This window comes from Haliotis cracherodii, unplaced genomic scaffold, assembly GCF_022045235.1.
Source record: "Haliotis cracherodii isolate W230 unplaced genomic scaffold, xgHalCrac1.p SCAF_19, whole genome shotgun sequence".
Lineage (NCBI taxonomy): Eukaryota > Metazoa > Mollusca > Gastropoda > Lepetellida > Haliotidae > Haliotis > Haliotis cracherodii.
The window spans coordinates 17203000-17222806 of NW_027266274.1; the positions used below are offsets into that span (position 1 = coordinate 17203000).

Here is a 19807-nt window from a genome sequence, read left to right on the forward strand (position 1 = left end):
CAAGATTGGCATACAGCTGTTTCATCTAGCACTAAATCCCAAAGTTACTCTCTTTACAAAATTTCATTTGGCTTAGAAAGCTATATCAATGTAGTAAATGTTTCAAAATTCAGAGCTGCACTTGCTCAGTTGAGATGCTCCTCCCATCGGCTGCGAATTGAGACCGGTCGATATATTAAGGAAATCAGAGAACAGAGACTGTTTGATTTGTAACCAGAATTTTATAGAGGACGAATATCATTTTGTGCTTATATGCCACGCTTATAGTGATTTAAGAGCTGAACATATTCCTCCTAAATATTTTACAACCCCATCTAAAAATAAATTTAATGCTCTTGTCATCCACTAACTTTAAAATCATACGAAATCTAGCAACCTACGTTTACAAAGCTTTTCGACTTCGTTCATTGCATACAGTCTAAATATTTATTTGTATATATGCATGTGTATGTGTATGAATGTGTATGGATATACATGTAAAATAGTGGTAATTCTTTTTTCTCCCTCTCTCTGTAAATAGGTCTGTGTAATAGGCCTACGGCCTAACACTTTTTGTGAACAAACAATATATATAACAACAATGAAATGTACTTCAAGTCCAAGCCAAATTTTGCTGATGCTGATGCTCAGGAAGATGTGAAACAGAGATTAGAACACAAAGACACTCTGAAACTAAGTACTCCTTGTCCATCGCTAGAAACTTGGCTTCGAAAAAATCAAGCAAAACAGTAAATATATTGAACACAGTATGTCTCTAAATTTAAGTGATAATTCTTCACAGATATTGAGAATACATTCCGCATCACCCCACCGGAATGAGGTTTCCTGCGCTCACGGCCCGGAGCGAGTCCACATAGATCCACTCCATGGCGCGGTACGGAGCCAACAGCTTGCAGTAGTACACGCCCCCGTAGGAGCCGCGAGTCGTCACGAGGGAGGGGGAGGTTACCTCCAGCGCATTCACAGTTTCCTTCGACTGCAAGTTCCTTGCAACCCATTGGGCGCCCGTACCGGTTTTAACGTCGTTTTCGAAAACCATTCTCCTCACTGCACGTTTCTGGTAGCGAGTCCTAGCCACGCTGGAGGAAGAGCTGAGAGCCAGTTGGAAAGCAGCCTGTGTGTAGAGGGTCAACACACCATGTACAACAATCTCCACCCAGCGTCATGTCATGTGCAACTATTGCCATACAGGGACACACCATGTACAACAATCTCCACACAGAGACACACCGTGTACAACAATCTCCATACAGAGACACACCTTGTACAACAATCTCCACACAGAGACACACCGTGTACAACAATCTCCATACAGAGACACACCATGTACAACAATCTCCATACAGAGACACACCATGTACAACAATCTCCACACAGAGACACACCATGTACAACATTCTCCATACAGAGACACACCATGAACAACAATCTCCATACAGAGACATACCATGTACAACAATCTCCATACAGAGACACACCATGAACAACAATCTCCACACAGAGACATACCTTGTACCACAATCTCCATACAGAGACACACCATGAACAACAATCTCCATACTGAGACACACCATGTACAACAATCTCCATACAGAGACACACCATATACAACAATCTCCATACAGAAACACACCATGTACAACAATCTCCATACAGAGACACACCATGTACAACAATCTCCATACAGAGACACACCATGAACAACAATCTCCACACAGAAACACACCATGTACAACAATCTCCACACAGAGACACACCATGTACAACAATCTCCATACAGAGACACACCTTGTACATCAATCTCCATACAGAGACACACCTTGTACAACAATCTCCACACAGAGACACACCATGTACAACAATCTCCATACAGAGACACACCATTAACAACAATCTCCACACAGAGACACACCTTGTACAACAATCTCCATACAGAGACACGCCATGATGCTCAGTACAGCAAAACATTATACATGAAAGTTATGAGAAATGTTTACAAAAATACGAATCATATTTGCAGTCAGAACTAATCACATTCAACCAACTCGAGATGCAGCAGCAATAATGTTGCCTTTCCATTTATACGGTGTCTAAATCAATTTCTTGCAAAGTACATTAAACTTTGGTTTTTGTTGTTTATTTTATGAAGAATAGTCAGTGGATAATGATCAGTGTACATTTGTATAGGAAACATCTGTCGTACCCTAGTACACTTTAAATTTTGTAAAGCTTACAACAGAGCAAGGGTCTCATTTTGAATGGTGAAATAATGTCTCTGATGTTTGTCAAATTTTCGTAAATAATAACAAACAGGATAATCAAAGTATTATGCTTCTTCCTGCTATACGATGCCTGCTCCAGCACCAATGTCACTGGCATCTACAGCTACTTTGAAAGATATTTTAAAGTTGGGTGCCCGGAGACCAGAACAATTCACGAGAATGGCTTTAATTTTCTTAAAAGCAGACTGAAAATTGCTGTCCCAAACAAATTTCACCTTTGTGCCAAGCAAATCAGTGAGAGGGGCCACCACGTGTGAGAGATTTGGACAAAATCGACAGTAGTAACCAGCCATATCCAGACATCTCAAAAGTTCCTTTTTGTTTTGTAGATCTGGGAATTTTGAAATAACTTTCATCTTTGCTTGTACGGGCTGCACCTGACATTGTGCGTGTGCAAATTGTAACAGTCAACTTGGCTTCAGTGAGTGTCTCCTCGAAGAAGGCAAGGATCCTCTTCAGGTGTTCGTTCCACTCCATGGAATGATAGATGACATCGTCAACATTGACTTTGACACCTTCAAGATTGGCCGTGATGTCAGTGTCCAGCATGTACTGAATCTCCTTCTTCAGAGCTTTAAGCTAGATTGGATTCATCCGATAGGGATGTTGTTTTACAGGCACAGAGTCTCCTACATCTACATCATGAAATATGTTTACACACTAAATCTGTACGGCCAGGTACATCCGTGAACAAGTGAACAAACTCTTCAATTAACTCTGACACTTGGGTGTTTTGCTCAGATGACAAATGACTTAACTTATCATCCAAGTTAGCTAACACTTCAGAATTTTAAGTTAGGGCTCGCATAATCAGCAATGCCATCACACTTGACAAACTCTTAATTATCATCAGCATCACAGCCTGATGCAATATGCATAGGAGAAACAGTGGCAACACACTAAGTGGGTACATTGCCATGTCTTTCATGATACTTTCTAATCATATTGACATGACAAAGCTGTGTCTTTTTACGACGGCCTGGTGTTTGTACAGCATAGTCAATATCACTGATTTCTCTGTCAAAACCATACGGACCGTTGTACCTAGCATGTAATTATTGACCAGGGATTGGAAAAAACACTCCGACTTTATCGCTAGGACTGACATTTCTCGCGTGAGACTTTTTGTCATAATGTATTTTCATTTTGTCCTTGGATACCTTAAAGTTTTCACTAGCAACTTCACAAGTTTTTGAGAGCCTAGCCTGAAATGATGAGACATGCTCCAACAAACCCATTTCAGACTTATCATTCAGCCAATACCCCTTCAAGTGCCTTAACGGTCCACGGTACAGCCAAAGACAAGGTCAAAAGACCTAGGGGCTCCTGAACTGACTCCATCATAGCAACAACACTAAATGAATGCCTTCATCCAATTCCTTCTCAGTCTCAAAACAGTAGGTCCGTATCATATTCTTAAGAGTCTGATGAAATCTCTCTAAAACCCCTTGAGATTCTGAGTGGACTTAATCTGAGTGGTGAAGAACTATACAAAAGCCTTGATAATAACTTGAGCTGTAGTTTTCCATAAAGGAATAGCCTCTGGAATCCTCGTGGAAGTACACATGATAGTGAGCATGTACTGCTTTCCTGACTTAGTTTTAGGCAAAAGGACCAACACAATCAATGATGACTTTACTGAAAGGTTCCCCCAAAGCTGGACTGGGTTCAAAGGGGTGGCTGGGATTTTCTGATAAGGTTTGTCAACCATTTGACACACGTGGCACGTTTTGCAAAATTCAGACACATCATGCCGCAAATGAGGCCATAAGAAATGGGACACAGTTTACCCAATATACCGCCTGTAATATCACTAACTGCCCCCTACCCAGAACTGGTTCCTCAAGCGCCAAACTGTCAGAATTTTTATTACTTTCCTTTGAAAAGAGAATGAACCATAAAAGTGCCAGCCAACTCAGAACTGGAATCATTCTCAGAAGAGCTTTGTTTAGCCATAGCATGAGTAACATCACCCGAAGAGAAAATACCTGGAATTTCTTTTTCAAGATTTTCAGTACCTTCCGAAGTGCTTGGCTGAAGACAAATAACAGGGTCCCCCAACCACCTCCCCCCTACCAAATAATACCCAATGAGCTTGTCTACACCCTTAACAGGTAGGGGCTCTACAACACCCACCTTGACCAACCCAGACACCAAAATCTGTCTTAAAATTCACCGAATGGAGAGGTTAACAGGTATAGCCACATAAACCCTCTCACAAAACCTCAGGGTCATCTGATGACTCCTCAGAAAGTGGTAAATAACCATCCAAAATTAGAGTTTGAAGAGCACCAGTATCCCTCAAAGCGGTAACGGGCTTAACAGTAGAACTGTCAGCTTAGCTGACACAAACTTTTACTCATATAAGGTAAGTACTCCTCTCACAACAGACTCCTCTCACCGACAGACTTTGATTACTCATCTACATCAGCTAATTCCTCATTAGCCGAACCCCAAAAGGTTGTGACTTGACATCCACAAAAGCATTCGGGGAAGAATGGCTGTTTTTGAAAGCTCCAAAATGATATACCCTGGCTTACGGTAATATCTACAAGTAAGCTCTGACGAAAATCTAGGGACCAACTGGAGTAGATGTTTTGTCAACAAACTCAGAACCAGACTTGTTAGAACTAGATCAATTAGCGGGTGGACTAGCCTTTCCTGATGTGTAATATGTCTGTAACTCCTGCCTGTAAACCCTGACTCCTTAAAACTAACCCTGTTAATAATCGTCAGCCAGAGCAGCAGCCTTGCGTAACTGATCCACTTTCTGCTCATCAAGTTGTCTGAATGTCCATTGACACACACTACTTAAAATCCTGTCAGCAAGACCTTTGAAGTACAGCACCTATCAAACAGAGTTTCCACCTCCCTTGCAAACCCAACAAAAGTAGTAAAACCATCGCTTCTTAGCAGACCTAAACTTTTGCCTGTAAGCTTCAGGAACCAATTCATAAGCCTTCAAAACTTCAGCCTAAGAAACAACCTGATAATCAGAATGCCTATCAATGGGTAAAGTACAATACACGTCTTGAGCATTTACCCTGAACACACTTTGCAACAACATGGTCCATTGATCCTGCGGCCATTCGAAACTGTATACTACCTTTTCAAAATGTAGGAAAACTTTCTCCACATCACATTCAGAGAATTGCGGAACAAGTCTAATCTGCTTGGAAAGATCAACCGATCCATCACATCACCTGTTGAGGTACGGGGGAGAGATATCATTCTGTAATTCAATTTGCTTCAGTTTAATTTCTTTATAGGTTTCAATTTCTATTTGCTTACTCAGAAATTCACTCTCTTCTTTTTCTTTCTCAGCTTCCAATTTCAAATTTTCTTTTTCATTCTTAACATCAATTTCTTTAAGCCAAAATTCTTTCTTATTCTCAACTTCGATTCTTGACCTTTCTTTACATTTTTTAAGCCAAATTTCAATAGACATTTTTTCTCTTCCAAATTATAATTTCTTCAAAGCCAAAACATAAGTCTTTTATTAAAGCAAGGTCAATCATCTTCATTCAAATGTTTTCCCCAATCAGGTAAGTTATCAAGATGTTCTTGCCATTAGCCTTAAGCATACCCGATTTGATATCAAGTTTGTAATGTCTGGCCAATTCGACCAGTTCAGACTTTTTGAGCATACAGACTTGTTTCGTTGAAGGTTGGCTAACGGATTCCAATTCACAAAAAACACAGTGATTGTTGGCTTCGCACAGTATTAGACATTAAAATCTTTCTCCAAATTTGTGTACAAATACTTTGTGATATATTTAATTTCTATCCCGGACGAGCCCCAAATTTCTGTTACATGTCGATTCCCAAATTGATACACAATTTACAAATGTATTACACAATTCACTAGGTTTACAAAAAAATACAATTACAATGGCAGTACACAATAGAGAGGTAATACAATATTCATTGGCAAATATATAATATGATAGCCGTGTTCAGTATCAACTACAAAAATAACAAAAGTAATAATAGTATATTCACCCAGCGGCGACAGTTGTCAAACTTCAGAGATGAGCCTTGGCAGGGAATCAGGATGGGGGATCTACTCACGAACGCTGGTCTTGATGTTTGTTTGTTTGTTTGTTGTTTAACGCCGCACTCAGCAATATTCCAGCTATATGATGGCGGTCTGTAAATAATCGAGTCTGAGCCAGACAAGGCAGTGATTAATATCATTAGCATCGATCAACGTGTAGCGGCCATAAAATGTCCGAGTCCCGTTATGGGATTCGAACCACGGACCTTCAGATCCGAGGTCGGATGCCTTGTCCACATGACCAAAGAGGTTAACCCCGTCAGCAAGCTGACAAGGTAAGGATGCCATCTGTGGGATGACTCCACGCCCTGCTACACACGCAGTTGGGATCGATGACATGCATCAACCAAGTCAGCGAGTCTGACCACCCGATCCCGTTAGTCTCCTCTTACGACAAGCATAGTCCCCTTTCACAGCAAGCATGGGTTGCTGAAGACCTAGTCTACCCCGGATCGTCACGGGTCTGGATGTAATGAAATGTGTGAGAGACAAAATGTGTGAGAGATACGAGAGGCACAGTCTTGTCCCCCTGATATACAGTCTAACTGGCTACTGGACATTTCTACACAGTGCCATCACCTGTGTAGCGGCTCTAGAACATCACAGATTATTCCATCCATGTCCACTGTACACCGGAAGTTTACACGCGACTCTAGCATCTAAATATAGACACTTCCTCAAAACTGCTTTCATTAAACAGTACCACATTCCTGACAACTAATCACTGTCCAAACACAATGCAACGAGCATCTACCGAATCTCAACGGAAACAATGGAACACAGCTACAACCACCGTTCAACAACAAAATACACTGCATATAAAGCGTATATACTGCTGTCTTCCTCAGGCTAGCTGACTCCACTGTTAAGATGTTATTGATCCTAGATGACGCCACGAGAGGTACGTAGTTAACCCAAGCTGGACACACGAAAAGGATGGCGTAAATCCAACTTGATCAGGGCGCACGTGAAGTGAGGGGCACCAACATGGATCTATTCAATAAATGAACAGTCAACACGTAATTCTTGTTCATGGCTAGAAACTTTTCTTTGAAAAAAATCGAGCAAAACAGTACAACACATTTAATTCAGCATATGACTAAATTTAAATGAAACAATCTTCACAGATATTGTGAACACATTCTCCATCATCCCACTAGACTGGGGGATTTTCCTGCGCTCACGGCCCGGAGCGAGTCCACATAGATCCACTCCATGGCGCGGTACGGAGCCAGCAGCTTGCAGTAGTACATGCCTCCAAAAGACGAGATGAAGGTGTTGAGACTCGTCACAAGGGAGGCAGAAGTTACTTCCAGCTCAGTCGCAGTTTCCTTTAAGTCCAACTTCCATCCTACCCATTGGATGCCAGTGCCAATTTTAACGTCGTCTTTGAAAACCATTCTCCTCACTGCACGTTTCTGGTAGCGAGTCCTAGCCACGCTGGAGGACGAGTTGAGAGCCAGTTGGAAAGCAGCCTGTGTGTAGAGGGTCAACACACCATGTACAACAATCTCCATACAGCGTCACGCCATGTACAACAATCTCCATACAGAGACACACCATGTACAACAATCTCCATACAGCGTCACGACATGTAAAACAATCTCCATACAGAGACACACCATGTACAACAATCTCCAGACAGAGACACACCATGTACAACAATCTCCATACAGAGACACACCTTGTACATCAATCTCCATACAGAGACACACCATGTACAACAATCTCCATACAGAGACACACCTTGTACATCAATCTCCATACAGAGACACACCATGTACAACAATCTCCATACAGAGACACACCATATACAACAATCTCCATACAGAGACACACCTTGTACAACAATCTCCATACAGCGTCACGCCATGTACAACAATCTCCATACAGAGACACACCATGTACAACAATCTCCACACAGAGACACACCATGTACAACAATCTCCATACAGAGACACACCATGTACAACAATCTCCAGACAGAGACACACCATGTACAACAATCTCCAGACAGAGATACACCATGTACAACAATCTCCATACAGAGACACGCACATTGTTGAGACACGCACAATGAGCATGAAGAAGATGGGTTTGGGTCCTGATTTTCACAGACAGCTGTTACTACAAGTCAACTGGGCGGCCCACGTTATCACATTCAAACAGGAACACGTATATCTCTCACCTCGTTGATATCTTTGCACGTGATGGAAGGGGCGGACCCGGCCTTGACCCCCGACAAAGATTTCACGACAGCTTCACGTGTCTTCATCTTGGCCTCGAGTTGGTCTGGGGATGCTTTGTTTGTGGAGACATCCATGGGGTTGAAGGGCAAGCCCACGTGGGTGACGGTAACGACGTTGTTGGTGCCCGTCTGTGCCTTGGCCAGCACAAACTGAGCCTCGCCGTCCTCCTTGTTCGTGATCTGATATACACAGATATACTACAGTTGACCTGTGTGTGATATACACAGATATACTACAGTTGACCTGTGTGTAATATACACAGATATACTACAGTTGACATGTGTGTGGAATACACCGATTTACTACACCTGACCTGTGTGATATACACAGATATAGTACAGTTGATCTGTGTGTGATATACACAGATATACTACAGTTGACATATGTGTGATATACACAGTTATACTACAGCATACTACAGTTGTCCTCTGTGTGATATACACAGATATACAACAGCATACCGCAATGACCTGTGTGATACAGACATATATGGGCGAGTGAACATTTATCACACGATGTACATGTTTAATACCCATAGTTTTAGAAAAATAACCGATTTAATAAAAATTGCATTAGCATTTGTGCAAAGAATGACTTCACGCGCACCAGTTTCTTCCTTACGTAATCCGAACGGCATAGTTGACGTCATTCGAGCCTTATTGTGAAATGATGTCTGAATGACCTCAAAATGGAGTTCAAAAGGATTAAGAAATAATGGCTAATAATGACATTATAACACTCGCATGTGTGTCCAACTGATTCTACGAAACTCAAGCAAGAATTCATGCATTACACTTGCTCGCGTTCAGGAAATTAAAGACATCTGACATTCGTTTCATCAGTATGTGCAAAGATTGTGCATTTATTGGAACCTCTTCTACTTCATAGAAGTACATCATGATATACATGGATATACATCAGTAAACCTCTCCCATATTACATACATGGATATACATCAGTAAACCTCTTCCATATGATATGCATGGATATACATCAGTAAACCTCTCCCATATGATATGTATGGATATACATCAGTAAACCTCTCCCATATGATATGTATGGATAAACATCAGTAAACCTCTCCCATATGACATGCATGGATATACATCAGTAAACCTCTCCCATATGACATGCATGGATATACATCAGTAAACCTCTCCCATATGATATGCATGGATATACATCAGTAAACCTCTCCCATATGATATCCATGGATATACATCAGTAAACCTCTCCCATATGACATGCATGGATATACATCAGTAAACCTCTCCCATATGATATACATGGATATACATCAGTAAATCTCTCCCATATGATATGCATGGATATACATCAGTAAACCTCTCCCATATGATATGTATGGATATACATCAGTAAACCTCTCCCATATGATATGCATGGATATACATCAGTAAACCTCTCCCATATGATATGTATGGATATACATCAGTAAATCTCTCCCATATGATATGCAGCGATATACATCAGTAAACCTCTCCCATATGATATGCATGGATATACATCGGTAAACTCTCCCATATGACATGCATGGATATACATCGGTAAACTCTTCCATATGATATACATGGATATACATCAGCAAAACGTCTTCAGTGTGATACACGTGGATATACACCAGTAAAACCACTCTAGTTGAACTGTATGGAGCTTACTAATTGTAGCAATCTCGTTAAAGTAGACAGAGACAACCAGTTGATATGCTTTCTGACTGCTCGCCTACCTTCAGCGTCTTGGCGATGTCGCCTAGCAACAGTTGCTGGGCGCGGATGGTCCAGCCGGACACCTTCTGGTCATTCACGTCGAGGGTCTTGAGGTCCAGCAATGGCTGTGGCCGGGAGGAGAGTGGGGTTAGTCTTGTTTGTTTGTTTGTTTGTTTGTTTGTTTGTTATGAATAGAGTCTGGACCAGAGCATCCACTGATTGACATCATAAGCATTGATCTACGCAAATGAGATACGATGACATGCATCAATCAAGTCAGCGAGCCTGACCACCCGCCTCTTACGTCAAGGGGTTGCTGAAGACCAATTCGTACGGGGATCTTTACGGGTCATCCTGTACATTAGTGCTGAATACAGTATCATCATGTACAATAGTGTCGAACACAGTGTCGTCATGTTTAGCAGTGTCGAACACAGTGTCGTTATGTACTGAGTATCAAACACAGTGTCGTCATGTACATTAGCGCCGAACACAGTGTCGTCAGGTACAGTAGTGTCGTCATGTACAGTAGTGTCATACCCAGTGTCGTCATGTAAAGTAGTGTCGAACACACTGTCGCCATGTAAAGTAGTGTCGAACACACTGTCGCCATGTAAAGTTGTGTCGAACACACTGTCGTCATGTACAGTAGTGTCGAACACACTTTCGCCATGTAAAGTAGTGTCGTACACACTGTCGCCATGTAAAGTAGTGTCGAACACACTGTCGTTATGTACAGTAGTGTCGAACACACTGTCGTCATGTAAAGTAGTGTCGAACACACTGTCGCCATGTAAAGTAGTGTCGAACATACTGTCGTCATCTTAAGTAGTGTCGAACACACTGTCGTCATGTACAGTAGTGTCGAACACACTGTCTCCATGTACAGTAGTGTCGAACACAGTGTCGCCATTTACAGCAGTGTTGTACACAGTGTCGTCATGTACAGTAGTGTCGAACACAGTGTCGTCATGTACAGTAGTGTCGAACACACTGTCGTCGTGTACAGTAGTGTCGAAGACCGTGTTGCCATGTACAGTAGTGTCGAACACAGTTTCGTCATGTACCCTTTTCGGTGTGCAACCTTGCTGCATGTAAATACAATAAATACCTTGACCACTGCGGTGTGCAACAAGACTGAACCATTAAAATGTTTACTTTCATGATGCGACTTGTAGCCGCATACGCCTGCTTGAGGGCGACCTTGGCCTTCGAGACGTCGGTCTGCGGCTGTTGAAGCGTTGCTACCAGGAAGTTATTGCAGTGCTGCGCAATCACTTTGTGCGCACTTGATTCAGTGACCTCTGCGGCAAGGTCCTCCTTGACGACCCCTGAGGGCATGGTGCCTGACGCGAACTGGGCGTGGTTGATGCCAGACATGATGACGACAGGGGTGCGGTACATAGCGTTGGCGTCCTTAGCAACGTCACTCTGCAACTCCCTGGAATCAGTTTTACGTGCACGTCGTGCATACAGTACCCGGATGGTGATTGGGGCTAAACAAACTCACACAGGGTGACGTGACGGGGGTTTAAGCAAACATACACAGGGTGACGTGACGAGGGGCTAAACAAACATACACAGGGTGACGTGACGAGGGGCTAAACAAACATACACAGGGTGACGTGACGGGGGTTTAAGCAAACATACACAGGGTGACGTGACGAGGGGCTAAACAAACATACACAGGGTGACGTGACGGGGGTTTAAGCAAACATACACGGGTGGACGTAACGAGGAGTTAAACAAACATATACAGGTTGACGTGACGGGATTTTAAACATAGGATCTCGTCATCTCTAAACAAAGCAAATTCTCACATTTGGGCTACTGACGTATACGTCTGATGCAATGATTTGTAAACGTTCTAGATTGGGGAGCAATTAATGGTACGAAAAGTACATATGTAAAAAGGATAAAGAGCAGGGCGGGATTTTGGTCGCATTTTCATTCCGTTAATATTTTTTGTAATATCATTCAACAAGTTTGTAGTACTCGTCGTTAAAAGATCTTCAGTGTAGACGGTGCTGACGTAGTGCATGGAACTCACTGGAAGGTGTCTGCGATCCTGGTGATGCGTGTGTTGCCGTCCAGGTCGCCGGAGATAGTGAGGACAGGAAGAGGGTACTGGGACAGGGGATTCCCCTTGGTGATGTAGGATGCCAACAGCAGGATGCCCTTTAACTGTTTGGCATGAGATTTCCCATGGTTCCCAACGAAGACGCCTGTTAAGAGAGAGAGATACTGTTATTTGAAAGTGATTTTACATTCAGTAGAACAGTTGTAAATATGAATGCAGAAAGTGCCCGTGGCAGCAAATGATTGACTTGCTCGTAAAATAGACGTTGAGTGATGTCGTGGCCAAATTTGAACAACAGTTACTGTAAACTTTCAATAATGGTTTTAATCGTTCGGGAGGTTTCTGTAGTGTACAGTTTCTAGAAGACTGGCTGAACCATTAAAGCAGCGACAAGAGAGAGATTCGAGATCTTTTTCGACCTCACTTATTTCTAATCTACTTGCTAAGTGTGGTTTGTATTACTGTTTGGAAGCATCGCATTCCTACCAGCTTCCAAAGCCATTCTTGATTCAAGAATGAAGGCTTCTTTCAAGACATTCCGACAATATTCTGCACATCTGTGTTACTAACTATAATTCACAGGTCCTTTACCCACTGCTGCAGCCACGTATTTGTCGAGATGTCTTGACTTGTTTATTGTAAACCTGAAACCATGTGTTTAAACTATTATTTACTGATTATTTATTGATCTTGTGTTGTCGGGGGCACAGGTAGCCCAGTCGTCTAAGGCGACGCGATTTGCTGTGCAGAGTTGCGTCCATTGGGCACGCCAGAAACCTGTGATTGTGGGTTCGAATCCCGGTTCGCCCCGATTATGTTTCTAGGTTTGTCAGAACCATACCCGTGCTCGTGGGTTTCACCGAAGTGGTAAACGTCTGAGACCTGCATCACCTCGGGCTTTCCTCCCACATTAAGCTGACACGCCGTGATATAACTGGAATACTGCTAAAAGCGGCGTTAAATCCAACTCACTCACTCAATCTTGTGTTGTCAATTTTACTGATTGCCTAATTCAGTTTTCTGCAAATCAATTCCTTAGTTGGCATCTGTGTTTCAGTATTAATACAACATCACTCAAGATTATCAAATAAAATTGGTTTAATGTTTACCCTGTAATTTGGTTGTTCCCATTGGTCAGATGTTGATTTGAAATGACTAGTTTGAACCAAGGGGTACACTGTGACGATGTTAATTTTTTTCTAGAAAATCAAATACCTCCGAGACTGTGTCCTGCCAGGAAGACGTTGTCAGAAGTCATTCCTTTCTTCCGGAGCTGCGCAATGGCGTCCGTGACAGCCCCCGACAGCTGTAGGGGGTTTGGGAGATCGGCGATAAACTCCGCCAGAACAACTACCCAGAGTTTCAGAGGAGACGACTTCTGTATTTCCTGCCCTGTGTTGGACAAAGAAAATTAAAACACGTTGTTGATCTTAGCATTAGTATTAGCTAGCGATGACCAAGGCAGCCTCGGGGCCTAACATATATCTACATCTGTATATCTGACTTCGGTATTATATATAACATATATCTACATCTGTATATAAGACCTCGGTATTATATATAACATATATCTACATCTGTATATCTGACCTCGGTATTATATATAACATATATCTACATATGTATATCAGACCTCGGTATTATATATAACATATATCTACATCTGTTTATCAGACCTCGGTATTATATATAACATATATCTACATCTGTATATCTGACCTCGGTATTATATATAACATATATCTACATCTGTATATCTGACCTCGGTATTATATATAACATATATCTACATCTGTTTATCAGACCTCGGTATTATATATAACATATATCTACATCTGTATATCTGACCTCGGTATTATATATAACATATATCTACATCTGTATATCTGACCTCGGTATTATATATAACATATATCTACATCTGTATATCTGACCTCGGTATTATATATAACATATATCTACATCTGTATATCTGACCTCGGTATTATATATAACATATATCTACATCTGTATATCTGACCTCGGTATTATATATAACATATATCTACATCTGTATATCTGACCTCGGTATTATATATAACATATATCTACATCTGTTTATCAGACCTCGGTATTATATATAACATATATCTACATCTGTATATCTGACCTCGGTATTATATATAACATATATCTACATCTGTATATCTGACCTCGGTATTATATATAACATATATCTACATCTGTATATGAGACCTCGGTATTATATATAACATATATCTACATCTGTATATCAGACCTCGGTATTATATATAACATATATCTACATCTGTATATCAGACCTCGGTATTATATAAAACATATATCTACATCTGTATATCTGACCTCGGTATTATATATAACATATATCTACATCTGTATATCTGACCTCGGTATTATATATAACATATGTCTAAATCTGTATATCTGACCTCGGTATTATATATAACATATATCTACATCCTTTTTACATCTGCTCTCGGCACCTCGAGGGACCTTGCATGAGAGACTAGTCTTATGACCCAGCTAGCGACCTACCTAGTGGAATATACTGTTCTCCCTTCACGTAGGCCCCGGGCACGATGACCAAGGCAGCCTCGGGGCCTTGTTTGGCCTGGGGGGTCAGGATGTGAGGGGTGACGGCTAGGGTCACGCCCAGGACGGAGGTCAGCAGCAACACAGTGGCCGTCATCTTGGGAACTGCTCCAGTCAATGTAGGAAGCGGCAAGAGCTTGCCGCAATGTTTTTGAAGGTGTTACTTATGTAAACTGATAAGGCTGGGTAATTAGACGTCTGTCGCAGGACATTCGTCCTAGTTTCCCTGGTCGTCTGAGATTATCGAAAACATCCGATAGCGTAAAGGTTAAAACACCCATTTTTTTTAAAACAGCACTTTTATATATCACGTGATATACTACATGTCAAAATAATCAGTTGTCAGGTATATGCACTATACTTTTAGGGTATATCAAAGTGTCATATCGTACACCTGTCTTTACCTGCGTCAGGTATTTGCACTATACGTTAATTGTATGTTAAATTTTACATCACACGCCTGTATTAACCTGCGTCAGGTATATCAATTAATGGTTACATCGTACACAACGGCATCGTAACATCGTACACAAGAATTACCTGTGGTAAGGTATATGCGCAATACGTGGATATTAATATAAGTGGTATATTAATAAGCGGCACGAAATAATAAACAAATTTTAACCAAAACATATTTAAAAAGCTATTTGCATTTCAGAGGTGACAGGTAAGTCTAGACCAAAGCAAGGAGTGCAAGATCACCATTACACAAGCGTATTGTGAAAGTTTGGCCTCATGAGCGTGGGTGTTGCTAGGACATCGTTCTAGATGCTGACACCAGATACGCCGTGGTCACTGACACGTAGAACCAGTCGAACAATATCGGCTTGTCTCATCTGCATACCTGGATCCCGGCGTGCTTCTCAATACACACGAGACTATGACACACACGAGACTATGATACACACGAGACTATGATAAACACGAGACTATGATACACACTTGACTATGAAACACAGTAGGCTATGACACTCGCGAGACTATGAAACACACCTGACTATGACACACATACGACTAGGATACACACGAAACTATGATACACGCTTGATTATGAAACACACTTGATTATTAAACACACTAGACTATGACACTCACGAGACAATGATACACGTGAGACTATGATACACACGAGACTATGACACTCACGAGACTATGAAACACACGTGGCTATGAAACACATTTCCTTGTCAATTTTCGACCGTTTGTTATCATATAAATAAATATATATGTTCTCTGCCTCCTAGCATTTAGCCATGTATACACCCGATAAAGGAGTAAGTATATACGTTGCGTTTCTCATAATAAACAAGTTGACATTAATCAGTTCTCTTCCTTATGTGTATGAGTAAATGCCTTTCAAAGACTTTCTCATCTCATATTTGAATGTTCTACTGTTGAACAATGCTTCTATATACTGCTCATGTTTTATATGCCTTTTTACCACAAACTTTTAAACACCTTTAGCTTTTCTTATCTCCCGCTACCAGGCTTCTTTATAGATAAGAAAAAAATGCACTTCGGTCTTAATCCAACATACTCTGCATTAGGAGTTCCAGCACATTCATCCTTCATCTTACCTAATACCTTCTTATTTACTGTGCTGTGCAACTGATTATCTTTTGGGTAATCACTTGTATCACATATATGTAGTTTTTGCCATATATTTATATGCATCATCAGTTTTCTATTTCCAATAACAAAGAATCTGTATCGGTATTTTACACCCGTCATCTACCACAACATTGCTTCTTAAGTTCATTGTAATAAAAGTCATACATTAAGTGTTTTGACAAGTCAAGAGTACTCATACCAACATAGACTGGTTCGTTGAATGTTATATTGCTCTTCCTTATACGTAATGCCGCCAAGTCGTTGTCAAATATCTTACTTCTGTTAAAAGCCCGACTGGCTATAAGTTGCCTTAGTCTTTCTTCCTCATTAGATCTGACTAATTTAACATCAACACGCTTCCTTAGATTCTCCATATTTTTATCCCAAAACTGAGTTATTCATGAGTTTATATAGATTCTTTTCGAACTCACTAGTAGCTTTCTTTCTTAAATCTGTGTTCAGCCTTATATTGGGCTCCATCCAAGTACTTTGGCCAAACTTAAGAACTCTATATATGTTCTTATACCTAATGATAGATACAACTGGATATTTTTTATGGTAGTCTATATATGTTACAGGAAACAAGTATAATCAGTGATTAAGTCTATTAACTGGAAATTTCAGTGATTATGTCTAATAACTGATTCACTCGGTGGTTATGTCTAATTACTGAAATCTTCAGTAATTAGACATAATCACTGAAATGAACCAAGGGATTTTATACTTGTTTACCGAAAGCATATCCCTGCCTTTTTATAACAACTTGTGAGAAGGCTTCATAATCCTGTCCTAAGCCAATCAGGCAAACACATATGAATTGTTCACCTTGACCAGATACCTCACACTTCGACTCATGGAGCCTCACGATACCTTCAGAGATACACTGTACAAGATGTATGAGGAAAACAGGCGTGTCCTCATCCCGAAGGAGCTTTACTTGGAATCTATTAACAACTTGCTAGAAGCCTCCATTACCACTAAGAAGACACCACACCACTACTACCTCCTGAAGAAGTATGAAGTATGATTATACTTCTTTCCTGTAACATATATATATATATATATATATATATATATATATATATATATATATATATATATATAGATATAGATATATATATCTATATCTATATATATATATATATATATATATATATATATGTATATATGTATATATATATATATATATGTATATATATATATATATATATATATATATATATATATATATATATATATATATATATATATATATATATAGTAGCATATCTTATCCATGAATTTTGGTACGCATTTTTTCAACATTGGCTAATTTAGTCTTTCCCGTCGAGTTATGTTGATATTCGGCCATCCAATGTCTATTAACTATTAATCTTTCAGGAGCTTGCGGATAACAGTTATGGTGTTAACATACATTTGTGAGGTATTCTAAGTCATGTTCTGGTATATACCCTTTATCAGAATCTTTGGGAATATTATTCACATCGACATTGTCTACCCCCTGAAAAACACAGGTGGGTGAAGGTTGACTCATAGCCCATCGGTACAGCAACACTTGCCGAGTAAAACGATCAGTGTATATATGCAGACGTTATGGAACGAGAATGACAGTCAGTTCTTGTGGTAAGAGAATGACAGTCAGTTCTTGTGGTAAGAGAATGACAGTCAAGAGAATGACAGTCAGTTCTTGTGGTAAGAGAATGACAGTCAGTTCTTGTGGTAAGAGAATGCGTAACATCCTTGACTACAACAAGGATGATAGCAGATGAACCCCTCAAGACCATGCGGAATTATGCATCCAAATCAAGCCCCTGACTGGACCACCTAATGTCATACGGATTGAATAGTACAACTAATAATAATCAACGTGAAAGTCCTTCTACTCTGCTCCAGTTAAAGATGAAAAATACAATAGAGGTAGAAGCGAATTGTTCTCAGCATTACAGTATAAGAAGTTAAGGCGGTGCATTATTACAAAACTCAAAGTTTCAATACTTTCTGATCTTGGAGACACAGAAGGATTTGATAAACCTGGTATTGAAAGCAGATTATATGTTTTACACTTACAAGATAATGTATAAAAGCAGAAAGAAGTTACATTTGCAGCACCTATTCTAGGAGATTTAAATGATGTTGAGGTAAGAGAACCCATTAAAAACACCTTGTACAATGGTGTCCTCACTGGTGATGATAAATGGATTATGCTTGAAACAAAAATCGACCGGCTAACAAATATCCTCATTAAACCACCATATGTGATTATGACGGGTAAGGCACGTCGTTTAAATAGGTTCATGAATCGTAGAATTATACTGGGGGCTTATATTCCATCAAAACAAAAGTGCGTGTTCATTGCTCCACTACCAGAGATGGGGCGGTCGGGTAGCCTAGAGGTTAAAGCGTTCGCTCGTCACGCCGAAGACCCGGGTTCGATTCCCGACATGGGTACAATGTGTGAAGCCCATTTCTGGTGTTCCACGCCGTGATATTGCTGGAATATTGCTAAAAGCGGCCTTAAACCATACTAACTCACTCACTCACTCACTACCAGAGAAACCGGGCCATCTGTTAATGTGTCGCCCAGTATTTAAGGATGTGAGCTTAAATGTGGTTGCTGATTTCAATTATGTATTCAAGAACTTGAGTGCAATACCTCCCAGATCTACACTTTATATTGTCTTGTTGCTCCTGAAGATTTCCTCGCTGTATTACCGGGTCTAAGTCTTAGATGGCGTAAAAACTATGAACCATTTAAAGACTCATGATAGTTAATATATGACGGGTTTATATCCTATCCTTAATGAAGTATCGGAATAGATGGATACTGTTGATGGAATTCGAAAACATCAAATAAGTGAAATAAAACATCAACTACAGAAGGAGCGGGATTCTCAAATTGGATTATAAAACAAGTATCGCGGAGTTGTGAATGCTGTTGGTGGAGTGGACATTACGCTTATACAGTCAACTGCGGTTATAACGAACACGCTTATAACGAACTGACGGATATAACGAACTTACTTTTTGGTCCCGACTATTTGCTGTAGTTATGCTGTATATATGCTTATAACGAACTACGGTTGTAACGAACTAAAATTAGTAGTCCCTTTGAGTTCGTTATAACCGTACTTTACTGTAGTTGCTAGCATGGGCTTGGTGCAGCTGACGTTGGTTTGTCTCTGGACTGACAG

The 19807-nt window shown here is 40.5% G+C and overlaps 1 protein-coding gene across 2 annotated transcripts; it reads right to left on the minus strand.

Moving 5' to 3' along the window:
* Nucleotides 1-764: 764 nt before the first annotated feature.
* LOC139467163 (uncharacterized) lies at nt 765-15184 on the minus strand. 2 transcript variants are annotated; one of them, XM_071248885.1, is made up of 7 exons: nt 14949-15184; nt 13608-13784; nt 12363-12537; nt 11471-11753; nt 10333-10437; nt 8528-8767; nt 765-1114 (listed from the first exon to the last, which is right to left on the minus strand). In XM_071248885.1, exons 1-7 carry the CDS (start codon nt 15100-15102, stop codon nt 803-805), a joined length of 1446 nt encoding a protein of 481 aa, XP_071104986.1. In that variant the 5' UTR covers nt 15103-15184; the 3' UTR covers nt 765-802. The 2 variants fall into 2 exon arrangements, with proteins under 2 accessions (XP_071104986.1, XP_071104985.1); XM_071248884.1 differs by lacking the exon at nt 765-1114 and adding an exon at nt 7408-7814 and having other exon boundaries at nt 14949-15182.
* Nucleotides 15185-19807: the final 4623 nt, after the last annotated feature.

Excerpts from the sequence above, each read along its gene's own strand:
- LOC139467163 (XM_071248884.1), bottom strand. The coding sequence starts at position 15,102 with ATGACGGCCACTGTGTTGCTGCTGACCTCCGTCCTGGGCGTGACCCTA. Across the intron at positions 13,785-14,948 it reads AGAACAGTATATTCCACTAG|GGCAGGAAATACAGAAGTCG; the intron begins GTAGGTCGCTAG and ends TGTCCAACACAG. Across the intron at positions 12,538-13,607 it reads GGCAGGACACAGTCTCGGAG|GCGTCTTCGTTGGGAACCAT; the intron begins GTATTTGATTTT and ends CTCTCTTAACAG.